Genomic DNA, 25,057 nt, shown 5'->3' on the forward strand with positions numbered 1-25,057 from the left:
TAACATTTGAGTTACCCGTCCTACACCTTGCCTAGTTCAACCCTGATCCAGGGGTTATCCGTCCTCTACACCTTGCCTAGTTCAACTCTGATCCAGGGTCCTTCACCTTGCCTAGTATAACCCTAGACCTAGATCCAGGGGTTATCCGTCCTACACTTGCCCTGTAATCTTCAACTTTCAGCTGATAGACTTGGAACCAAATGAATTGATTGAGATAGATGGTATTTCAAGAAAATATTATTTCTAGCTTCTGAAGATCTGGTCTTTATAAACCTATCCATTGCAACATTTATGAATATCAACGAACTGAAAATATAAACAAGTTCTCCATTAACTAATTGGTTTTATTTCAGGCATATCTTGATCTTCTCTCAGCTTACTCTTGGAAATCCTTCACAATTCTTTACGAGGACAACGAGGGACTGATTAGACTCCAGGTAGTTCATGGTTATACTCCAGAAGCTTTTTGAGGATAAAAAATCAGTAAAAGCTTATCATGGCTCAATAATCTTCAGGGGAAATTGCAGGACTAAATATACTTTAAGAAGAAACTTTTACAGAACTTAATATATATTAGGCTAGGACTCAATATGCTTAAGGTATGAGCTTAAGGACTTAATGATCTCTAGTTAGGAGCCTTAGGACTTAATATACTTCAGATAGGAGCTTAAGGACTTAATATCTTTCTGGTAGGAGCTTCAGGACTTAATATACTTTAGGTAGAAGCTTTAAGACTTAATATACTTCAGGTAGAAGCTTCAGGACTTAATATACTTTAGATAGGAGCTTTAGAACTTGATATCTTTAAAGTAGAGGCTTTAGAACTTAATATACCTTAGGTATAAGCTTTTATAGGACTTTATTTACTTCAAGTATGAATGAGCTTTATGACTTAATATACTTCAGGTAGGAGCTTTAGGACTTAATATGTTTTAGGTAGGAGTTTTTGGACTTAATATATTTTAGGTAGGAGCACTATGACTTAATATCTTTCCGGTAGGAGCTTCAGGACTAAATATCTTTTAAGTATAAGCTTCAGGACTTATAATATCTTTATGAAAGGAACTTCAGGACTGAATAAACTTTAGGTAGGAGCTTTAGAACTTAAAATAATTCAGGTAGAAGCTTTAGGACTTAATATACTCCAGGTAGGAGCAATAGGGCTTAGTATACCTTAGATAAGAGTTTTAGAACTCAATATACTTTAGGTAGGAGCGTTAGGACTTATTATACATAAGGTAGGACAAGTAGGACTTTAGGACTTAATATATTTGCAAATATCTTTAGGTAGGAGCTTTATGACTTAATATCTTTCCGGTAGGAGCTTCAGGACTAAATATCTTTTAAGTATAAGCTTCAGGACTTATAATATCTTTATGGATGGAACTTCAGGACTAAACTTTAGGTAGGAGCATCAGGGCTTAGCATACCCTAGGTAAGAGTTTTAGAACTCAATATACTTTAGGTAGGATAGGTAGGACAAGTAGGACTTTAGGACTTAATATCTTCGTAGAAGATTTAGGACTAATATGTTTAGCACATATACGACAGTCTAAAGACCTAATTCAGGGGAAAATCTTTTTAATTGATTGAAAAGAATGTTTATCTCCGGAATAAGATTTCTATAAAAATGCATTATTTTATTTGGCACTGCTAGGAAATATATTGGAATATATTCATAGCCCTAGAGTATTTATAATATAGACAAGTACATAGAGATAACATAGCCCTCGAGTATTTATAATATAGACAGGTACATAGAGATAACATAGCCCTAGAGTATTTATAATTAAGAGAGGTACGTAGAGATAACATAGCCTTAGAGTATTTATTATTTAGAGAGGTACGTAGAGATAACATAGCCCTAGAGTATTTATAATGAAGAGAGGTACATACATAGAGATAACAAAGTCCTAGACTATTTATAATTTAGAGAGGTACGTAGAGATAACATAGCCCTAGAGTATTTATAATGAAGAGAGGTACATACATAGAGATAACAAAGCCCTAGAGTATTTATAATTTAGAGAGGTACGTAGAGATAACATAGCCCTAGAGTATTTATAATGTAGAGAGGTACATAGAGATAACAACAAATTGTTTTGTAACGTTAATCCTTTGTAGCTTCGACGACTCCATATATTCCTGTGATTACTTGAATGCCGAATGCCTGTATTCCATCTTTATAGTATGAGTGTTGCTGACACCAAAACTAGGATATTGTCATCTAGTCATATATACTCGAAACCATTCCTTCCAGCTGCAGTACCCCTCAGAATTCATTGAAAATATTTGGTAACTGGGCCTTAATTCCTTCTGATTAACAATTTTAGATTTTAAATGTTTTTTTTCAAGACGTTTTTTTCATCGTTCTCCAAAAGATATAATATTTTTCATTTCGAACAGCCATAAACTTTTCCTTGGCTAAAAAAATTTACCATCTTTCCATAGCGAAAACTTTTTGTCCTTTACAGATATTTTCTAGATTAACATTTAAAGCCATGGGAATGAACAAGCATAATTTCATGTACAATCTAAAATTTTTACCAAAGGTTAGGCATACGCTGCAACATTTCTTATAATTTCAAAATGATTATGGATATTTGACTTTTCAAATACTTTTTATTTTCCATACTTCTATGTAACATGGCCCTTAAATACTAACCCCACCTCAAGCAAACAAATTAAAATTTGAAAATGTTAAAAATTTGAATTTAAATTAATTTTCAGTTTTAAAGGTTAATTTTACTTTCATCCTTTCATATTCATGCCTTTTATAAATTATTAATCGGGAAAATTTTAAACTTGTCTTTTTTTCATACTTTAACATTATGTTTCACCATAATTCCCCCCCACCCACCTTTATTATTCTACTTCTTCTTTTTTTACAGTGAGAGAATTCATCTCTGTTTATTGAATAAACGAACTGTTAAACTAAATGCAACTTTATTATCCTTGCATTTAAGCTTTCCATTGTAAAGTCGAACTTTACCCAACAAATTTTGCATATTTTTAAAAATGGCTGTCTTTACTTTAAATTTGCGGCATTTTTGCATATGGCGGCCAAATTGAAAATGGCCTCTGCTTTTCAAATCTTCACAAGGAAAGGGTTAAAGGCAGGGAGTAAGGAATAGAAGGGAGATATAACTGACGCGGTTCGCCCTACCATATGATTATACAATATACATGCTTTACAGACGAAGTACTCCATTTGAAAGAGTTTTTTTTAAGGTCGTCTTTTAATTTTTTAAATGTAGTTACTTTACCATAACAAATAAAAACAATCTTATTTAATATAAAAAATACGTTTGTATTGCTAATAATTTTGCATCTTAAAAAATGAATTTATTTGGCGATGTTCAGCATACTTTTTTCCCTGTTAAATGTATTCAATGACCTTTTCTGAATACATGTAATTGTGCATAAAACGACATTTAAATATTTCTTATTGAAATGGAGTACTTCGTCTGTAAAGCATGTATAATCATATGGTAGGGCGAACCGCGTCAGTTATATCTCCCTTCTATTCCTTACTCCCTGGTTAAAGGACGTTATATTAGAATAAAGTTAATCCAATTTTTTGATTTAAATCCATTCTTAATATTAATTAGAAAAATAGGGTTTGAAATCCTGCAATGTTACCAAACAAGCTCGATTACTTTCCAAAAAATAAGGAATATATGAGGGCGCAAAGCGTACCAATAATCCAAAAAAAACTAAGATTCTTGAATTTTTTAGGATTTATTAAAACTGACCGATGAGATGGGAGAAGACAAAATTGTTGTGAGACAATTGAGACCCGGCCCATCCAAAGATTACAGGTATTATTTTTACATTTTACATTTTACATTTTACATTTTACATTTTACATTTTACATTTTACATTTTACATTTTACATTTTACATTTTACATTTTTCATTTTACATTTTACATTTTACATTTTATATTTTACATTTTACATTTTACATTTTACATTTTACATTTTATATTTTACATTTTACATTTTACATTTTACATTTTTCATTTTACATTTTACATTTTAAATTCTAGATTTTAAATTTTACACTTAACATTTTACATTTTACATTTTACATTTACATTTTACATTTTACATTTTACATATTACATTTTTCATTTTACATTTTACATTTTAAATTCTAGATTTTAAATTTTACACTTAACATTTTACATTTGTCAATAAGGACCGAAGAAACTGAAAAGCCTGACCTTCATAACTTAAATGGATTAAAAAAAGTGTTAGGCCAAAAATTAGAGTCTACTTGTTTCAGATTTTATCATTTTCAAAAATTGTTTGAATGATTTTACTTGTTCTGTTCGAACATAGCACACTATTTTACAATATTTTGAAAAAAAGATAAATTTTTCAACAGATAATTGAAAATGTTCAACAGCTAAGATTTAAGATAATTGAATAAAAGTGAATGACGACTAAGGTTTTTACATTTTTTTAATCTAAATGTTGTCAGTTAGATATATCGGATGGATATTGTTAATCTGAACAACTTTCAGAAAAAAGTTTTTCTGAAAAATTCAAATTGACATGCGAAAAGTGTAGAAAAAAATCACAAATGTCTCGAAAATTGTTTGATTAAGGGCGATACAAATATTTTTTTTGGATTTTGGCTCAAAATTAGTTTTCTGGCAATAACATTTTTAACGGATTTTGATGATTTCAACATTTCTGAATTAATGTTTTTCAACACGAATCTTTTGATACACCATTCGACGTTAGTAAATTTTTCGACTCTAAAACTCACAAAACCGGTTTCCGCATGGAAATTTTGATTTAAAAAATCGTCTTCCCTACATGCTTCTAGTAAATCTAAATCTCTTCAATTCCGAGTGACATAATGCAATTGGAAAAATCGACCCCCCTTTCTGTGGCCAATAACCATTAAAAGATTTTCACGTCCAATCACAACAGTACTCTTTTAACCTGCAATAAAAGATTTTCTTTTTAAGATAATTTTTGGACGCACTTTATATTGTCATATTGCAAAAACTGAGATCCTCAAATCCTGGAAACAGATCCTATTCTTCTCTACTCGATCAAATCATGAAAATCAATCATTGGCTTATGAACGGAAATAAAGAAAATAACAAAAAAGAAAATGTACTTTACATTGACACAAAACCACATAGATTCAGCCTGATTATAAAAAGCTGCATCAATTTTTAAGTCAGGGTCAACTTTGAAATGTCGCAACGTCTTGGGCTTTGATTTTACTTCTCTAACTCACTTGTGATTTTCTATAGACCTTTATACCTCCTCAACCCCTCAACCCCATCTCCTTGCCCCACTTTACAAAAGTGCTTTTATAAAGCACTTGTTGTCAGATTTGGTTTTTTTAAAGTAATTGGCAAAAGATCTGGTAAAAAAGTTTTTTTTCTTTATTTTGATGAAAAATATTTTCTGGAAAAACTTAAACCCTACATCTTTCCATACACACATAATTTCCTAAATAAGAAATGTGATATTCTAGTTTTATTAGGATTTTTTCAATATTTTTTCAATATATTTAAATTTAAGCCGCGCCTCAAATATGCTTGGTTCCATTTAAAATTGTATTAAATTTTTAAAAATTTAAGCCGGCGCTCAATTGAAACCGGTTTTCTGGGGATTTGAGACGCAGCTTGAATTCATTAAATTCCAAACTTTGAATTATCCTAATTTCTAATTTTTGATTAAGGAAATTTTAAAACTTGAAATCTTTTTAAGACAGAAAAAAAAATCCTCATTGCGAATCCGATATCGCATTAAGGGCATTTGGGAATCGGGCAATGTAACTGGAGGGTTTATTATAATAACGTTAACAGTCCCTTTAACGGAATTGTCCGGTCTAAACTTTGTTCCCATGAATGTATTGTAAAAGGATTATATATTCATTTACCTTCAAAGCAACTTTGCCAGGCGAATTAAATTCCTAAAATTTTTCGTAAATGCATTTCAATTATTCAGAAATTAAAATTTTTATAAATATTCTCTTTCATTACATAAAATGCAAGGTTAAACACATAATTCAAAGTGAATACAGTGAGAACCAGAAAACTTGGAAATAGGAAGACACCTTTATAAAATATAATTTAAAATTTTCAAATAAATATGAAAGACAGCTGTTGCGCAATGTAAACAGACCCAAGGAACCCGGCCCAATATTTTTTGTTAATACAATCATAGTGTACAACTTATACTGAATCATGTTTTTAATTCGTACAATGTGAACTGAGCGCCGCGGCTAGTACAGGCTAGGGGCAGATTTTAAATTGTTTGATTTAGATTCTTTGAAAATAGGAAAGTTTTGTAACTTAAGGGGAAAAATGGCAAGCGTAATCATTGCAAATAACTGTATAACACGAGCAGTCGTAGAACATTTGAATTTCCGAGCCGGGTCAACCTTTCTGGTCCCAGTTTGTACTGTACCTGGCTCTATGGACAGGACCAAGAAATAGACCTGGAACCGCTATATCTGCAGATGCGTCAAATCTGTGTACTGCAGTGGGAGGAGATCAAAACAAAGAATTCAGGGGCAACGCATCAGTTCTTTAGGAAAAAGGGCCCAAGGGGTGGAATAGGAATATATTGCTATTGTATTTTCCATATTGACCAGAAAGCCAAAAATCATAAGTATTCGCTCTAACTTGATATATTAACTTTGTTTTTGTTGGACTGTAATATCACATCAGAGCTTTAGTCCTTTCCCTTCAACTTCTGTGGGGGCACTGGGTTTGTTTACATTCCTCCCACAGTGTACATAAGTACACAATTTGCGTATATCTAAGTTGGGCGTTCTTGCACATATTCCATAGACAGGACTAGCCAGTGCAACAAGGTTGACGCGGTTACTTTTACTAAAGGGGCAGAGGTGCGTGATAAGCGTAATTTCAACCCTCCATGAACAGAATACCTGATTCACAACCGTACCCGTACAAACTTTGTCATATCAAGAAATGAACTAGATGTCAATGTTCTAATTTTTTAAATCTAATTATTTTCGTTTATGATTTCTTTCCAATTGTAATTCGCGCAACTCTATTGCAGAATAACATATAGTGATTATTTGAATTTAATATTTTAAATAAAACCTGATAAAACAACGATATCGTCCACACTGTTGATTAGATAAATGGTTTAAGGGTACCATAGTGAATTGAGCATTACCATCTTTGCATTGAGGCTCGCTTACAGCCCCATTAAAATGAGCCCATTTCGAGTTAAATGATGTGAGGAATATCGTCAATGAATTATTGATTACAGGATTATCAATAAAAAGTTCACTTAACCCTATAAAGGCTGGGGGGTCTGAATCTATGTATAGCCCCTAGAAAAAGGCCATAGAGAATAGGTATAGGGTTGAAATGCATGTTCATAGCCCAATTTTTCATGGCTATCTTAGTTTTTTTTTACAGACCGGAATTTTTTCCGCTCTGTACCCTACCCTATATATTAAAAAAAATATATTTTTTAAATAAAAAATCCTTTAAATTACTATTCATTAAACGTCGCAATATTTCACGGTTATAGTGTCAAAAATGAGAGTGCTAGGACAAAAAGACTACGGGGGGGGGGCCAAACGCCCCCCAGCCTGTTTAGGGTTAAGATAATGTTGAAATATTCTAAATATTATTTTATTTAGACCTTTACTGAAGGAGATCAAGAATGCTGGAACAAGAAAGATTATCCTCGACTGTGTTGCGGACAATATTCAGGTGAGCTACCAATCAACGTGAGAGATGGATGCTGATTATCAAACTTAAATTTAAAACTGATTTCAAATAAAGTTTAGTCACGTCACTCACGCTTGTTAAAAAATAGATAAATAAATGCATTTCGGTAACACTACAATGATAACCAGAAAACTCTGGAATTGGAGGACGACTTTACAGCAATACTTAAGTGAATTTGATGTTGTTACAAAAAATATAGTTTTACTAGACACTCATCAAATCAATAATTAATTGGGTCTGTTTACACAGGCTCAATGCTTTTTGGACGTAAAAGTCGTCTTTATATTTCAGAGTTTTCTGGTCACTGTATAAGCTTTAAAATTTAAAACGTGATAATTCATAGAATTCAACTATCATGGTAATGGTAAAAAAATTGTGTATTAATTTGTAATACTGTTAATAAAATGTAATAAGAATCATGATGATAAGATGACACTAATAATGAAAATTACGATAATAATAAAAATAATAATAATAATAATAATAATAATACTATAATAATACTATAGGAAATACTCCGCCAGGCTCAGCAGGTTGGGATGATGACAGCCTACCATAATTATATAATCACTAGCTTAGTAAGTTTTTCTTTATTTTTTTGTTAAAGAATTTGTTCTCGATTTTCAATTAGGGTCACTACTCACATAAACCATTAAATTATATATAATGTAAACAATTTGTTTTTTCCTTTGGGCTTTTTATACTTTAACCTGCAGTGTTACCTTAAGATGATAAACTTTTAAAATGTCCTCGACTTTAAAAAAGATTTCTAGAATATTCCTTATTTTTATACAATTTACTTCTATTTTCTTATACCTTTTTAGGACCCATATGTTCTATAATAGATTTTAAATTATTTTTACATTTCTTTCTTTACGAAAACCTTTAAAAGTGTCAAAGTGTTCTGCGATTATATCAATACAATAAAGACGACTTTTTATTTATAATACTTTGATCCCTGACAAGCATTTTTCAAATTATAAGTTAATTATTAAACAAAGTGAAGCTGCTGAGTGACAACATCTCTTTGTTTACAACTGTATGTGTGTCTACTGTTTAAAAGCTTTATGGAAATTAAAATTAAAATATAATGGAATTGAGTCTTTGCCACAAACTCTGCTTTTCTAAATCCTATATCTTTGGATTCCAATGCCGTAGACCTTAGATATTTCAAACTATGAATTCTGTTAGATCAAATAATGTAAGTTTGAAATTTCAAAGATTTAAGACATTTGGTTCCAAAGATATAGGGATTATAAAATCAGAGTTAGTGGCAAATTCCTTTGTTCAAATTATGTTGATATATATAACGACAAACTGTGTAATTAAGGATCTGCATATGGTGGAGATGGAAGATTTTAAATACGGTGGAACTAACATCACAGCCTTTAGACTAGTTAATCCAAGCAGTGAACTAGTTCAAGGGGTAATTATACATCGGAAATATTTTTTTATATGATTTTGTGAATATTTAAAACAAACTCATTAAAGGCCTCGGTTTTCATACTTTGAACCAGGACCTCTAATGAACTGAACGTTTTAAATTTTAAATAAATGTTTGATTTGTACAAGAAAGGTCCGGGGGAGAGGTCCTGTACAACAGAATATGAAGGTTGTACTTGTAATTGTTCAGGAAATATATTTTTATTGTTATTTTTACATTTGAAATGTTAGGTACTACATGAATATGTACATTACACAGAGATCTTGTTTGTTTAGGTTGTACATGAATATGTACATCACAAAGGGCTCTTGTAGATTAATATGTTAGTTTAGATTGTGCATGAATATGTTAACCAGCAAAAGATATTGTACATTAAGTATGTTTAGGTTGTACATTGTATATAAATAGGTACATTAGGGAAAGATCTTGTACATGAAATATATTTAGGATGTACATGTACGGGATTGATACTGCCTAAGGTTTTCTTGTTTTATAGAGTTTTCTTACGTTTAATATTTAGGTTGCAACAATGTACATGAATAGGTACATCAGGGAGAGATCTTGTACACAAAATATATTTAGGTTGTACGGGAATGGATACAAGGTGAGGTACTGTACAACCGTGCAATACCTTTCGGAGGAAAATCTATCAAGGTAAGAAATTATGTTCTATATTTTTTTTTACTTGTACTTTCTCCATGTACCTTGTACAATGTACATCCAGTATTTTTAACAGTTTGCACAAGTTCAAGTTCTACTTGACAATTTTGCACATTTAACTAGATTGAGATTAAAAGAAAGTGTCAAGAGTGAAAAATTAGTGAAACATATTTTGAATAATGATTATAAAATGTTCAAAATTTTGAAACAAAAATCATGATTTTTCGCTATTGATTCTTTTATTAAATAAATTGAATATAGTTTAAAAAACTGTCCAGTTTGGAATTTTTTTTTGTTAATTGTCAACATTTTTATTAAAAAATTTAAAGAGCAAATCATTTATTTTAAAGTCCAGTATCTTTTTTCATGAGGATTAAAACTAAAATCTTTTTATTGAATTCAAGATTAGAAATATCAAAAAAAAGTCTCTAAGTGCTATTCTTTAAGTATCGTGAAAAAAATACCTTTGACCCATCTTTCAGAAAGGTTTAAGTCCTGAAAAAATGGATCTATATATGTATAGATCTGAATAGAATGAATAATTTTATTCGAAGTTTTTGTCACATATCATGATGGTAGAAATTACTGATTACTATTTATGGTGGAAGGGTGCCAATACGACGCTTCATCCAACCGCTCTACCAGTAAGTAACTAGCTGTTTAGATGTATGTGTGACTAATCTGTTTCCAACCAAACCAAACTTCTGAAGAAATCCTCCAAAAAAATGGAATTGCGCATTTTCTGTTTTACACCAAAACGACTAAAAAAACTTGGTTCAAAATTAGAGGCCTCGACATTTCTATTTTAAGATTAAAAAGAAACAAAGAATTGGATTAACATTTTATGAAATTAAATTGAATATATTTCATTTAAAGCACACAATTTTAATATCTTGGTTACATTGGTTGGCAATAGTGCTTTATTAGTTAGCATGTTTACTTCATACATATATAGAGTTTATATATTTATAGCCTTAATTTCAATATGCAGATTTAGAGGCTCCCAACAAACATTTTTGCCGATGTCGAACATAAATCAAAGCTCCGACTCGATACTTTGCTCATGCTTCGACATACAGTCAGAGCTCCGACAACTTTGTCCGACAGAAAAGTTGTCGGTTAGATAATCTTGGACACTATGAAGCTTGTCGGTGACCTACGTCGCAGTTTGCGGGCGGAGATTTAGCAACCTATATCGCAGTCTGACAGCGAAGCTTGGGAACAATTTAAAATTTAAGGAATTTGCTATAAATTGTTAATTTCGGAAGGTTTTTCGAAGTTTGACGTCAGAGAATGAAAACAAGGATATGACATCACATTCAAATCCATACTTTCACAGTACACACAAATTCAGGGGTAAACTATCTCACATGATATATATTTGAAAGTAACAGATTAGATGTTTAAAAAAATCATAAAATCCACTGCATTAATTTTTGGAATCCTATACTTTTTAAAGAATTGAACTTCACTTTTGTAACTGTGAAATATCGTCAAATGATGGGCAGAAATAATGCTTTTAATGAGTATGGAGAAATAGTATAACTTTTGATGGAACTAGTTCACCCTTTCTCCAGTGTGTATGTAAAACATGTTGATATTCACTATTCAGGAAAACGTTATTTTTTCAAAAAATTAAATCAATATATGTAAGATAGAAATATTTTCTTTTCGCTATTTTCTTTATACTGCAAAGCTATGATACAGATAAAATTTATTTTAATAATTGTTATTGTTTCTCATGCCTCGCAAGATGACGCTTTTAAGCATGAAAAATACAAGCTTTTCCCTCTCCACTTAAAATTACGTTTTGTATGAGTAACGTAAATTTTGTATTTGTAATTAAAGAAAACAGACTGAATTTGTTGAATAACAAAATAAACAATTTTATATCGTAATGTGTGTAATGTTATGCAAATTGTTTTTCGTTTACCTTAGCTATATTTTTTAACCTGATGGTGGAAACCCTTGATATACCCATTTAAGCTTTGCTGATTCATATGAATGATATATCTATGTTTTCGGTTTCGAGAACTATTCATTTTCATTTTTTTCCTTGTAAATGTGACTTGGGCATTTATTGCTTTGAGATCAAGGAAGAAATTTGGTTAGAATGAACACTTTTTTAGCAATGATATCCTTTATTTCTGAAAATTTTAAGATAAACATAACAGCAGCCAGAAAACTGAGACTTTTGAGAAATTAAAAAAAGATGTGATTTTTTTCGAAAAAATTGGAATATTAATTCACATTCAAATTTTCTGACATTATGGCGTTTTGTTACATTGGGTTTTTTTACATTTGGCGTTTTGTTACATTGGTTTTTTTTTACATTTGGCGTTTTGTTGCATCGGGCGTTTTGTATCATTGGGACACCAACCTACCGGAAAAATTATCAAATGGCAAAATGTGTGTATCATTGAAATCAATCTTTACCAATAATTCTGTTTTTCAAAATTATTTTTCTATCTATACTCCCCCTGGCTTCCCTACCCTGAACAACTCCAAAATATCTACGTACACCTTTTTTCTTATCTAACAGGTTTTAAAGTTGAGCTCATCGAACTGAGCTTAATAGGTTTGATTAGAAGAGAATAGAAAGAAAGATTGAACCATTCACCGCACCTTTCCCCGGGGGGGGGGGGGTAGAGGAGGGGAGATTTTTCAAGAATGCATTTTTTCTCTTCAGACACTCTCAGACATTTATGTTTTTAAGAAATGCATGGATAAAATATATTAAACATTGAACACTTTGTTTCACAAAAACAATCAAAATGAATTTTTAAAAAATCTGTATTACAGCAACATTTTTCCTGGCTTTTATGTGTAATACCAATAAAGAAGACTTACCGCTTAGCTTATTGAGTAATATCTGTTTATAAACGTATCTTTAACACTTTAAGAAGCTAATTACTCGAAATAAACACTTATTGAGTAATATCTGTTTATAAACGTATCTTTACGTATCTTTAACACTTTAAGAAGCTAATTACTCGAAATTAACTCTTACTATTTAATCTCTAGATCTTTTCAACCAGATGATGTAAAATTTTAATATCTTAAATTTTGACTTTTTGTTCAAGCAGAATTCACGGGCAGTCGTAGTACATTTGAATTTCCAAGCCGGGTCAACCTTTCCGGTCCCAGTTTGTCTAGCTTGACTAGCCGGTGCAACAAGGTTGACGCGGTTAGACTTTGGGTTGAATTTACTTTTACTAAAGGGTCAGAGGTGCGTGAATTCATAGTTTGAATACGTGCAACTAGATAACATCAAGTTGCAAAGAGTAAGGATTAGAAAATTGGAGTTTGATTCAATTTTTCAGTGCCTTTATAATTCATATAAAACTATTTCAAGTATATATAAGTATAGCATGGCTTTAGTAGAGTTAGAATTACATACACAAAACAATTTACAACCTTCGAAAATAAATTATCGAAAAGTTAAAAGTACAAATGTATATTCTAATCCACATTTTTCTTAAAGTCGTTGAGTTATTATTATTATCATTTTTATTATCATTATTATTATTATTATTAATGGTACGTAAAATATTTTTTATGCCATTAAGATTAACTATTTATCAGACAAAAGATCAAATTTAATCTTTAGATCAGAAAAAATAATTTTTAAAAATTTTATTTTTTAAAATCTCGTGGGTGCACCTTGTATCTTTTGGAAAAGAGTGATGAAGCTTTAGAAAATACCATTGTTTTTTCAGCACTGCAAAACCATTGTATTTTCAGCACTGCACCACCATTGTATTTTCAGCACTGCACCACCATTGTATTTTCAGCACTGCACCACCATTGTATTTTCAGCACTGCACCACCATTGTATTTTCAGCACTGCACCACCATTGTATTTTCAGCACTGCACCACCATTGTATTTTCAGCACTGCACCACCATTGTATTTTCAGCACTGCACCACCATTGTATTTTCAGCACTGCACCACCGTTTTTTTTTTTTTTTTAGACTGAGACTGCTCTGGTGTATGACGCTGCACTTTTGTTTGCTAAAGCGCTTAATGAGCTGGACAGATCACAGGTAAAAATTAGAAGAAAAAAATTTAAACGCGTTTAAAATTCTATTCTGTTTCTAGAATTAAGATTGTATAGAATAGGTTTTTAAATCCGTAAATTCGTACGAAAAACACGATGTTTTACTCTTCAATGTAAATAAAAACTGGATACCCGGTTAATAATATGTTAATATTAGAGAAAAGATTTTTGTGGATTAGGTTGGAAAATACGCAATTATAAATTCTGACCTTGTGGGCAAGATTGAGAGTCTAGTTCAAATGCATTTTTATGACCAAGAAGGGATTTAATGGCTGATCTTGGCCAATATATCTGTCATGACAATCTAGGTTTGGGTTAGGTTAATATTTACTTACAGTTGAAGAAACTTCTTCATAGGTAACCTGATATGGTGTATATTTTGGCTCTTTAAAGGGAGTAACCAGCATTTTACGGTAGTTTAACTGAGAATGTAGTATTGCGGAGAATGTTTTTAGTTTACTATAGAATTTTTATTTTCGCTATCTAATAAATAAAAAAATAGATTCTTAAAACTTAACAACCCAAATGGAGGATTTAATGTCAACTTTGCGCTAAAACTCAGTTATTACACATCATTAAAACGTTTTATATCAATGTCTCCAATGAAACCAAAAAACTATCTCCACAATACTACTTGCTCAGTTCAACTACCATACATTGCCGGTCACTCTCTTTAAAGGGTACTATTGGGATTAGCACTCCCTGTAAGTTTTCTTATTTCACAGAAAGTATTGTTTGCCACATCGGGTTGTAAAGATATATGGATTAGAATATCAAATTTTTATTTTGTTTTCCAAAAGTGTCCAGTTTGGCTTCATGTTTTTGTTTTTAAAAATAAAACGGAAAATGGTTGATACAGTTTCTATATTGACATGATTTATCTGACAATTTTTCGGAACTAACCTATACTTTTATTTACTCTACAGAGGTTTGGTCCATCACCATCATCGAATTTTAAATGTATATGTTTCAATACAATGAAGACGACTTCATATTTCAACTTTGGTTAATATCAAGCTTTCAAATAGCTTAGATGCACATAAAAATGGAAGAGAAACAATAAAAAGCTGTCGATTAACATATTATTTTAAAGTTAATTGTAAAATTTTGGATACAAAAAAATTAGAAATCAAAAGCTAAAAAGAAAGTTTGTGTTTAGGATATACAAACTGTAAACCTTGATTGTGAGAGCGAAGAGACCTGGCAGCATGGGAACAGTTTAATAAACTACATGAAGCTGGTAAATATTAAAATAAAGCTTGAGGAAGAATAATTATTCGTCTCTCACTCTTTAATGAAGATCCAGTTTTTATATGTCAATGTTGAATTTTATAATTGAGTATTTAACTAACATAAAATCGTGTGTGTACTTATATGACCTAGATTTTATGTTAATGTACTTACATAACTTAGATTTTATGTTTATGTACTTATATAACTTAGATTTTATGTTTATGTACTTATATAACATGGATTTTATGTTTATGTACTTAAACAACTTAGATTTTATGTTTATAAACTTAAACAAGTTAGATTTTATGTGTATTTACTTATATAACTTAGATTTTACCTGAAGGTAAAAAAAAGGTTCCATGGAAAGCTCATTGACCTTGTATTTTTTTATAATCTATAAAATAAGAAGTAAAAAGCTATAAAAATTGCTCTAACATTTAGTTTTCACTTCAACACGTTTTAAACTGTTAAAAACAAATATTTCCAAAATTGAAACTCTGATAAAAATAGGATCAAAACTATTTGGAAAACATTCATCTTCTTTTCTTTATCTCGTTATAAATAGAAATAAAAAACTGTTTTTTACCTTTAAATTAAACAAAGGGTTATCATCATCATATTACCAAAAAATATAGAGTCAAAAATAACAATTTTTGACGAGTATTTGGAATATTCAAATTTAAAGTTATAAATTTTTACAACAAAATAAAGCCCAGCAAAGGTTAAAAAAGGGGTTTATAGAACCCCTTGCACTTGGTGTTTTTATTGTATTAAAAGTGTTGAAGAAATTGATGATTTGAGTTTATCCTCGTATCTTTCTTTTTATAGATATGATTGATTGATTGTAAGGATTCTTCATTTTCCTTGGTCTCCAATATATACTTTATCAGCCTGGCCCCCACCTTTCATATCCTAAACCCTCTCCCCAAGGGTTGAACCATGCGCCAACTGAAGAAGCTTTTTTGTTAAAATGAGATTAAAAAAAACTGTAATTTTTCATAAAACCTTTGATTTTCTAATGATGATCAAATCATAGAAGAATTTACAGTTTGAAATATTAAATGTCTACTACTGCACCTAAGACTACTATACCGGATATGAGGATTAGAAAATTAGAGTTTGAGGGAGTTCCTTTACGTACATTACGCTTATGGGAAGAAATTCGTATATGACTAAAACGGAGACATCTGAACTATGTATCTATATGTTCTCCTCTCCCATCCAACCCATCTTTCAAACCTTCAGTTATTGGTTTCAGGACAAAATAATATCAATAAATCCCCCGGGGAAATGTGAGACCAACTTATTCTTTCATCAGACCTGCACTTTTTACAAGATAAAAAGGTTGTTTTCCCCCGGCCCTTATCTATCGAGGATAGGACTAGGCACCGTTTACGGCAAAAGAATGTTTTTGCAACTAACAACCAACATTTACTAAACTCATCATATAAAGGTATCAATAATTTAATATTGATGTTATTATTATTGTGCCAATCTCAATATAACGAGTTTAACGAGCGGTTAAATTATAGAAAATTATCTGTTCATAAAACGGTTCGAAAAAAACGAACAACCCATCCAGCTGATTCCCTCGTTAACGAACTGTGAACGAACGGTTTTCAAAAGTCAAGAACGTGTTCAGCCCTATAACGAGGACCCTGGTGAAAGAAAAAATCTGATTTAAGATTAGGACAGAGTTGCTATTTATCAAATCGAAATGGGGATAAAAACTTGAAAAGCTGTTGAGATAAATTCCATTTTTCACGGATCTAACAGTTTTCTCTAAAAGTTTCACCCGCAAGAAGGGGATAGGATAGGATAAACCTATTATTGATGAAATTAATTTGATGAATAATATGTTTGTCAGAAAAATTGAGAATATTCAATTAGGAATCTCTGTGATATTTTAGCAAAAACAAAAAACTTGATAAATTTTAACACATTTAAAACAAAAAAAAATTGTCTAATCCACTGTTTCTTAAACAACGATGCAAGTGTACCTGTGTGATAATGTCATACAATTTTAATTACCTTTACATACTCTTTCATTATTTAAAAGAAATAGAATAATATATACATAAATGTCCACACATTAAACCCTGGATTTAAAACAAGAGACGGATTGAAGAGCTTACCATGCATTAAACTTTCAAACCATTTGGAATTCTTTATCTCGAGCAGATTATTGTACAGGAACATATTATATAATATTGTACATGAACATATTATATAATATTGTACATGAACATATTACATAATATTATACGGTATTGTGTGGACAGTTAATTTTAATATTTTTCAACAATGAGGTATTACAGTGTCAAAAATTGTGTAAACAACGATGTTTCGGGTTCAGAAATTTTTCATAACATACGAAAAGAGTGGATAGAACAATTGTTATCTGGAAGACAAAACACCCAATTTTTATATGCTCCTACAAAACAAATAGATTATTTCTATTAAAAAATCACTTGTTTCACGTTAAGTTCATTTATGTAAAATAAATATTTTGACATTTTAAGTTCTTCAATAACATAAAAATTAAGTCTAACCTAATTTAGATTTATTATTAGTTCAGAATTGCTTTTCATTCTAAAAGTCAGCAACATATATTCCTCAGAGTTAATTGTACAATGTAGATTCCAGAAGTAAAGAATTTGATAATAAACAAGATGTTATTAAGGAGAAGGATTTTATTTTTTTCTCTATCTGTCATAAAAATCATATGAGCTTATTTTCTTTGCTTGAATATTGTAGGCTTCACTTTCAAACAATAATGTCTTAAAACACTGATTTACGAATTAAGATCCCCCCAGGTAGAATTTCGGATCGGGTCATTGTGTACAGTGGCTGTACAATAAGAAGTCTAAAATTCCAGATAATATTGTGCATGACCATATTATATTATATTGTACAGGAACATATTATATAATATTGCACAGGAACATATTATATAATATTGTACATGAACATATTATAAAATATTGTACATGAACATATTATAAAATATCATGTACATGAACATATTATATAATATTGTATTAGAACATATTGTAGAACATTGTATACATGAACATATTATATAATATTGTACATGAACATATTATGAAATATTGTACATGGACATATTATATAATATTCTACATGAACATATTATAAAATATCATGTACATGAACATATTATATAATATTTTATAAGAACATATTGTAGAACATTGTATACATGAACATATTATATAATATTGTACATGAACATATTTTTTAATATTGTACTTGAACATATTATAAAATATTGTACATGAACATATTATAGAATATTGTACATGAACATATTATATAATACTGAACATGAACATATCATAAAATATTGTACATGAACATATTATATAATATTGTACATGAACATATTATAAAATATTTTGCATGAACTTATTATATAATACTGAACATGAACATATTATTAAATATTGAACATGAACATTTCATAAATATTGTACATGAACATATATTATATAATATTGTACATGAACTTATTATATAATATTGTACATGAACATATATTATATAATATTGTACATGAACATATTATAGAATAGTGTACCTGAACATATTATAGAATATTCTACACGAACATTATAGAATAGTGTACCTGAACATATTATAGAATATTCTACATGAGCATATTATATAATATTGTACATGAACATATTATATAATATTGTACATGAACATATTATAGAATATTTTACATGAACATATTATAGTTAATGCTAAGTGTATTTAAAAATCTTTAATATAATTGTATTAAGAATTTTCATCTTGAAGGTAGTTGGTCGCTTGTTTTAGAGCGGATGTAAGAATATTTTTTTTTAAGAATAAAGCTTATATAATGGTGCCCTGAAAGATAGAACCAATAATTTGAGCGGTGGCTTAAATTTAAGCCGCCGCTCAAATATAGTTGGTTTTACTTAAAATTGTATTCAATGTTTCATGAGATTTAAGCCGGTGCTTAATTAAAGCCTATTTTTGGGGGATTTAAGACTCGGCTCAAATTCATTAAATTCGGACACTGGAATGATTAAATATGCAAAAGCAAATACAAACTTTACGTATTTTTATTGTAAAACAAAAATCTAACGTAAAAACGTGTTCCCTATGTTCTTTTCACTACATTCCATTGCTTGGGAATCCAGCTTCGCCTGGAAACCATGATATCCCCTTAAACCTCAACCCACTTAACTTTTAACCTTTAAACCAAGCTAACAATATTTCTGTGAATTTTCCGAGATTCTTAATCAAAATTTGAGGCAAATATGTCAATGGATTCCTAATAAACAGACAGACATACATGGTGAGTCAAAAAAAGTGTGATTTGCGGCGCCTGGTGCAAATTTATACCTTTTTTCATGCAACTCTCCTGTATGGTGTTTTTTTTCAATATTTTTAAAAATTCGTAATTTTTTTTGGTACTTCAATGGCCCAAAAAAAAATCCGCGAACCTTTTTCACTCAAAATCAAAAGTTCAGAAAAACAAAAATGTGCATATATATTTTATTTCTGTCTAAATCTAAAAATTTTTAAGATTGAATTACAGAATCTCAGGAAATTTGTAAAATTGTAATTAGAAAATTTGCAATTTTCAATTCTAGTATAATTTTTACGGAAAAATTGTTTTTCAATAGTTTTTAAGGTTTCATCTGAACAGCGCTTATTTAATACTTTAGAATATACTAAGAAGAAAGGAACTAGAGAATTTAAATAACTTATCCTTAAAAATTAGACCAGAAATAAAAATTGCGAATTTTCTTATTACAATTTTGCGAATTTTCTGTGATTCTTTGATTCAATCTTTAAAAAATTTTAGATTTCCATAGATATAATTTTTATGTACATTTTTGCTTTTCTGAACTTTTGAATTTGCGAGAAAAAAAGATTCGCTGATTTTCTTTTAGACCATTAAAATATTGAAAAAACACCATACAGGAGAGTTGCACAAAGAAAGGTACACTTTTGCACCAGGCGCCGCAAATCACACTTTTTTTGACTCACCCTGTATATAAAGATTTACAGAAACATACGAAAGGTTTATGCATTTAGTATCCTGCAATATACTTTATATCATGCAATAAATAATAAAAACTATTTTTGGATCATATTCCGTCAACACACATTGTAAAGCATAGTCTTTTACCCATATTAGAAGCTTTATGAATTATGCTCTTTAATTAGACTGTAATTTTATGGAACCTTTACTTTCAGATTGGCTTTTTCCATTAACCCTAAACAGACTGCAGAGGTTTTTTGTCCTAGCACTCTCATTTTTGACACTATCACCGTAAAATTTGTTCACTTTTAACAAAAAGAAATTAAAACATTTTAAAAGCTTTTTTTATTATAGGGTAGGGTAAAGGGTGGTAAAAAGTCCGTTCTGTTAAAAAAAACTTAAATAGCCTCTAACTTATTGTTACTTAAAGCTACAGATCTAAAAACTATATTTTTGAATATCCCTTGAAAAATGGATGTAGAAGCATGTTTCACACTATGATAATTGTTTAAAAAAAATATTTTTAACATTTTTTTGACAATTTTTTTAGCATTTTTTTCAACCCTCCCTATCACATTGAGAGAAGACGACATTAAATTAGTTTTATGATTCTGTTTTTTTGAGGCATTTCCGTGTTGAGTCGTTTCCGTGTTGATGCGTTTCCATGTCACACTTTTGGATATCACTGTATTAAAAGAAACATCATGTTACAAAGTTTTTAGGATTAGAAAATTAAAGTCTAAATAAAGTAATCAGTTTCTTTATAAAAAAAATCTATGATTTCTGGATTCTGGTAATAAATCTCTCATGTTTACTGACCCGCCATGTACGGCCTGGACCCTGTATCTATATTCTGAAAAGAACTTGTAAAGGGATAATGTAACATCTCTTTACCGTAGAATTTAGTGAATAAAATATATTATAAAGTCTCTCAGTATGAATAGTATACAAAATATCTTGAGTATAACCTCATTCTTCAAGTATAGACCCCCCCCCCCCCCCGTCTACTATTCAGGATTTTTTCCCCTTTGGCCTTTCAATAAAATAAGTAAGCATAAAGAGGGGAAGAGCTCAGGTCTAAGCTTTCGTTTCTCGTTGGGCCTCATTTTTGACTTGGGCTTTTGGATTTAAGTTGCATCTAATTGTCTACGGAGTTCAGTTCATAAAATCGGTTAATTAATGTATTTTGCGGATTTTATGGTTGTAGTTGGAGCATTCCGGGTTTTGATAAGAACTAGACTGAACATTGAGCCTTAATATCATAGAATCATTGCAAAAGAAAGCTAGAGAAGACCAATTGCCCCTCCCCCCACATTTAATAATTTCAAATTATCAAAAAGTAAACAAAATTCAAATCTTAGAAACAGAAATTATTTTTATATTCCTAGAGTAAAATCTATTAAAATAGAATTACTTCCTTCTCACAATTTCCCTAAGATATGGTATGAAAATAAACGACACTTTTCTAAGCTTTCAAATATCAATCTTATTTCAAGTTTTAAACAGAATTTAATTATTTTATTGAAGATTTTTATCAGCAGAACAAATGTTTTAATTCTAACACATGCTATGTTTGCAAAAGAATCGAAGAAATGTCAAAAATCGGCGTGAGCTAAAAATATGCTTAAAAATGCATGTATTGAGTAGAACTCATAAGGCCTATTTAAGTTTTTTTAACATTTCAAATAAATCTATCATTTTTATTTCTAAAAGTTGTTAGTTTATCGTCGTAAAATACTAACTATCCACCACCAGTTCATATTAATTAAAATGTAAACAATAAATATGTATATAAATATTTGTTTAGAATTGGGGGGGAAATATTTTCACAACCTCTATTTTTGGAGGTTTTAAAATATTTTGTATATTTTTTGTTATATTTTATAAATGAATAATTACTTACTTATTACTTAATTAATTAAATAAAACCAATCAAGGACGGTTTTATTTTCACTGGGCCTACTCAGCAAGTCGAGCCTAAGATCTCACAGCTGTTAATCACGTGACACAAGCTGTCTGTAGTCAGATTTGAGTCTAAGATTGGGGTTTAAAGCCGGGTTTAAGGAATTACGACTTAAGCTGAAGCTTTTAAATCACGTGCTCAGGATGATTATAAAAGTGTATTGATGTAAGGTTAAAGTTTTACCCTCTAAAATCAAGTTTTTTCAATATTTAAAATGTATCAATTTCGAACAGTTTTTAATCTTTTTAAAGAGAGTGTTTGCGAAAAATGAAAGGCTTACGGCGAAAAATAATCGCTTTTGATCTCTACTAATCTAACTTCAATCTTTGAGTCTATAAGAAGAAAATTGTTAAAAACGACTTACACTGTAGAACGTAGCGTCCATACAAATTCAGAAAGTTGCAACATTCAACTCGGATCGTAAAAAAATTTATTTAATTTCAAACAAATCATTCAGTTATTACAAGCAATAGTCATCGATTTTTTTTTCGGCGCATTCCTATATAGTTATTATTTCAAATTTTTTTTTATAAGTTTTGAATATGGATGATTGAGATGGATGGTTTGGTTAATTGATTAACTGATTAGGTTGATATGAATGGTTAGATTAATTGATGAGGTTGATATGAATGGAAAGATTAATTGATTAGGTTGAGATAAATGGTTTGATTGATTAATTGATTGATCAGGTTTAGATGGGTTTATTGATTGATTAATTGATCAGGTTGAGATGGATGGATTGACCGGAAAGGTTAGTTTTGATGCAGCTGGGTTCAGAAGTAACTTTAACCTGGAGATTGTTGAACTTAGAAAGGAAGGACTAACCAAGGTACAAAATTAGGCATTTCATTTTCCAAAATCTACATTTAAAAACATAATTTTTTTTCGTTTTCTTAAAACCTTTATTTTATTAAAATATGGATGATAAAGTGTTTGTTCTGACTCAAAAAGTGTTTAATTCTGGTCATTTTTCTTGTCCTTCTTAAGATGCACTAGATACTTTTGCAGAGAAACCCAGAATAAATTAAGCTCTTATTCATACTTGGTCAGTCAAAGATGTTAAGGGTACCGTGGTGGAAATAGGGTTTTGCCATCTTTGCATGGAGGGTCACTTACGCCTAAGTGACATGGTCAGTGCAAACTGCAACATTGCTGTGTTGTTCCATGGGATATTTAATATCCTAACTTGAGTCTATGTCGTTTTATTATTTAATAGTTTTCTAGTTCTCACTGTATACATATATTCTGTTCAGTTCTATATATATATAGGTTAACATGTATATAGGTTGGTAGTTGGGAGTCTAGGACTGTATATATATATAGGTTGGTAGTTGGGATTCTGGGACTGTATATATATATAGATTGGTAGTTGGGATTCTGGGACTGTATATATATAGGTTGGAAGATGGGATTCTGGGACTGTATATATATATAGGTTGGTAGTTGGGAGTTTGGGACTGTATATATATAGGTTGGTAGTTGGGAGTCGGGGACTGTATATATATATATAGGTTGGTAGTTGGGATTCTGGGACTGTATATATAGGTTGGTAGCTGGGATTCTGGGACTGTATATATATAGGTTGGTATTTGGGAGTCTGGGACTGTATATATATATAGGTTGGTAGTTGGGAGTCTGGAACTGTATATATATATATAGGTTGGTAGTTGGGAGTCTGAAACTGTATATATATATTTGGGAGTCTGGGACTGTATATATATATATAAAGGTGGGTAGTTGGGAGTCTGGGACTGTATATATATATATAGGTTGGTAGTTGGGAGTCTGGGACTGTATATATATATATAGGTTGGTAGTTGGGAGTCTGAAACTGTATATATATATTTGGGAGTCTGGGACTGTATATATATATACATAGGTTGGTAGTTGGGAGTCTGGAACTGTATATATATATATATATAGGTTGGTAGTTGGGAGTCTGGGACTGTATATATATATATATATATAGGTTGGAAGTTGGGAGTCTGGATTTGTATACATATATATATATATATATATAGGTTGGTAGTTGGGAGTCTGGAACTGGAACTAACTTCTCTAGGAACTATACTGAACAATACTCAGAGATTGTAGAGAGTCTTCATAACAAAACTCTCATAGTTTCATGTATTTTGGTGAGTTAGCAGCATGCATAAATATAGGAATACAGGATATAGTTTTATATGTATTCTGGTGAGTTAGCAGCATGCATAAATATGGAAATACAGGATATAGTTTCATGCATTCTGGTGAGTTAGCAGCATGCATGAATATAGAAATACAGGATATAGGTTTATGCATTCTGGTGAGTTAACAGCATGCATAAATATAGAAATACAGGATATAGTTTCATGCATTCTGGTGAGTTAGCAGCATGCATGAATATAGAAATACAGGATATAGGTTTATGCATTCTGGTGAGTTAACAGCATGCATAAATATAGAAATACAGGATATAGTTTCATGCATTCTGGTGAGTTAGCAGCATGCATAAATATAGAAATACAGGATATAGTTTCATGCATTCTGGTCAGTTAGCAGCATACATAAATATGGAAATACAGGATACAGTTTAATGCATGCTGGTCAGTTAGCAGCATGCATAAATATAGAAATACAGGATATAGTTTCATGTACTCTGGTGAGTTAGCAGCATGCATAAATAAAGAAATACAGGATATAGTTTCATGCATTTGGGTGAGTTAGCAGCATGCATAAATATAGAAATACAGGATATAGTTTCTTGCATTCCAGTGAGTTAGCAGCATGCATAAAATATAGGAATACAGGAGATAGTTTCATGTATTCTGGTGAGTTAACAGCATGCAATAAATATAGGAATACAGGAGATAGTTTATGCATTCTGGTGAGTTAACAGCATGCATAAATATAGAAATACAGGATA

At 30.4% G+C, this 25,057-nt stretch overlaps 1 protein-coding gene across 2 annotated transcripts in view; it reads left to right on the plus strand.

Moving 5' to 3' along the window:
* The window catches only part of LOC111718413 (glutamate receptor ionotropic, kainate 2), a 67,753-nt gene that overhangs the window by 12,687 nt on the left and 30,009 nt on the right, over positions 1-25,057 (plus strand). For both annotated transcript variants that reach the window (XM_023493991.1, XM_023493992.1), the window contains exons 7-17: positions 354-437; positions 3,739-3,821; positions 7,657-7,729; positions 8,257-8,325; positions 9,078-9,173; positions 9,774-9,845; positions 10,460-10,495; positions 13,827-13,898; positions 15,072-15,152; positions 22,877-22,981; positions 24,174-24,287. In XM_023493991.1, coding sequence (XP_023349759.1) covers positions 354-437; positions 3,739-3,821; positions 7,657-7,729; positions 8,257-8,325; positions 9,078-9,173; positions 9,774-9,845; positions 10,460-10,495; positions 13,827-13,898; positions 15,072-15,152; positions 22,877-22,981; positions 24,174-24,287 — 885 coding nt within the window. The remainder of the gene's footprint in view (positions 1-353; positions 438-3,738; positions 3,822-7,656; positions 7,730-8,256; positions 8,326-9,077; positions 9,174-9,773; positions 9,846-10,459; positions 10,496-13,826; positions 13,899-15,071; positions 15,153-22,876; positions 22,982-24,173; positions 24,288-25,057) is intronic.

This window comes from Eurytemora carolleeae, unplaced genomic scaffold (genome assembly GCF_000591075.1).
Source record: "Eurytemora carolleeae unplaced genomic scaffold, Eaff_2.0 scaffold74, whole genome shotgun sequence".
NCBI lineage: Eukaryota > Metazoa > Arthropoda > Copepoda > Calanoida > Temoridae > Eurytemora > Eurytemora carolleeae.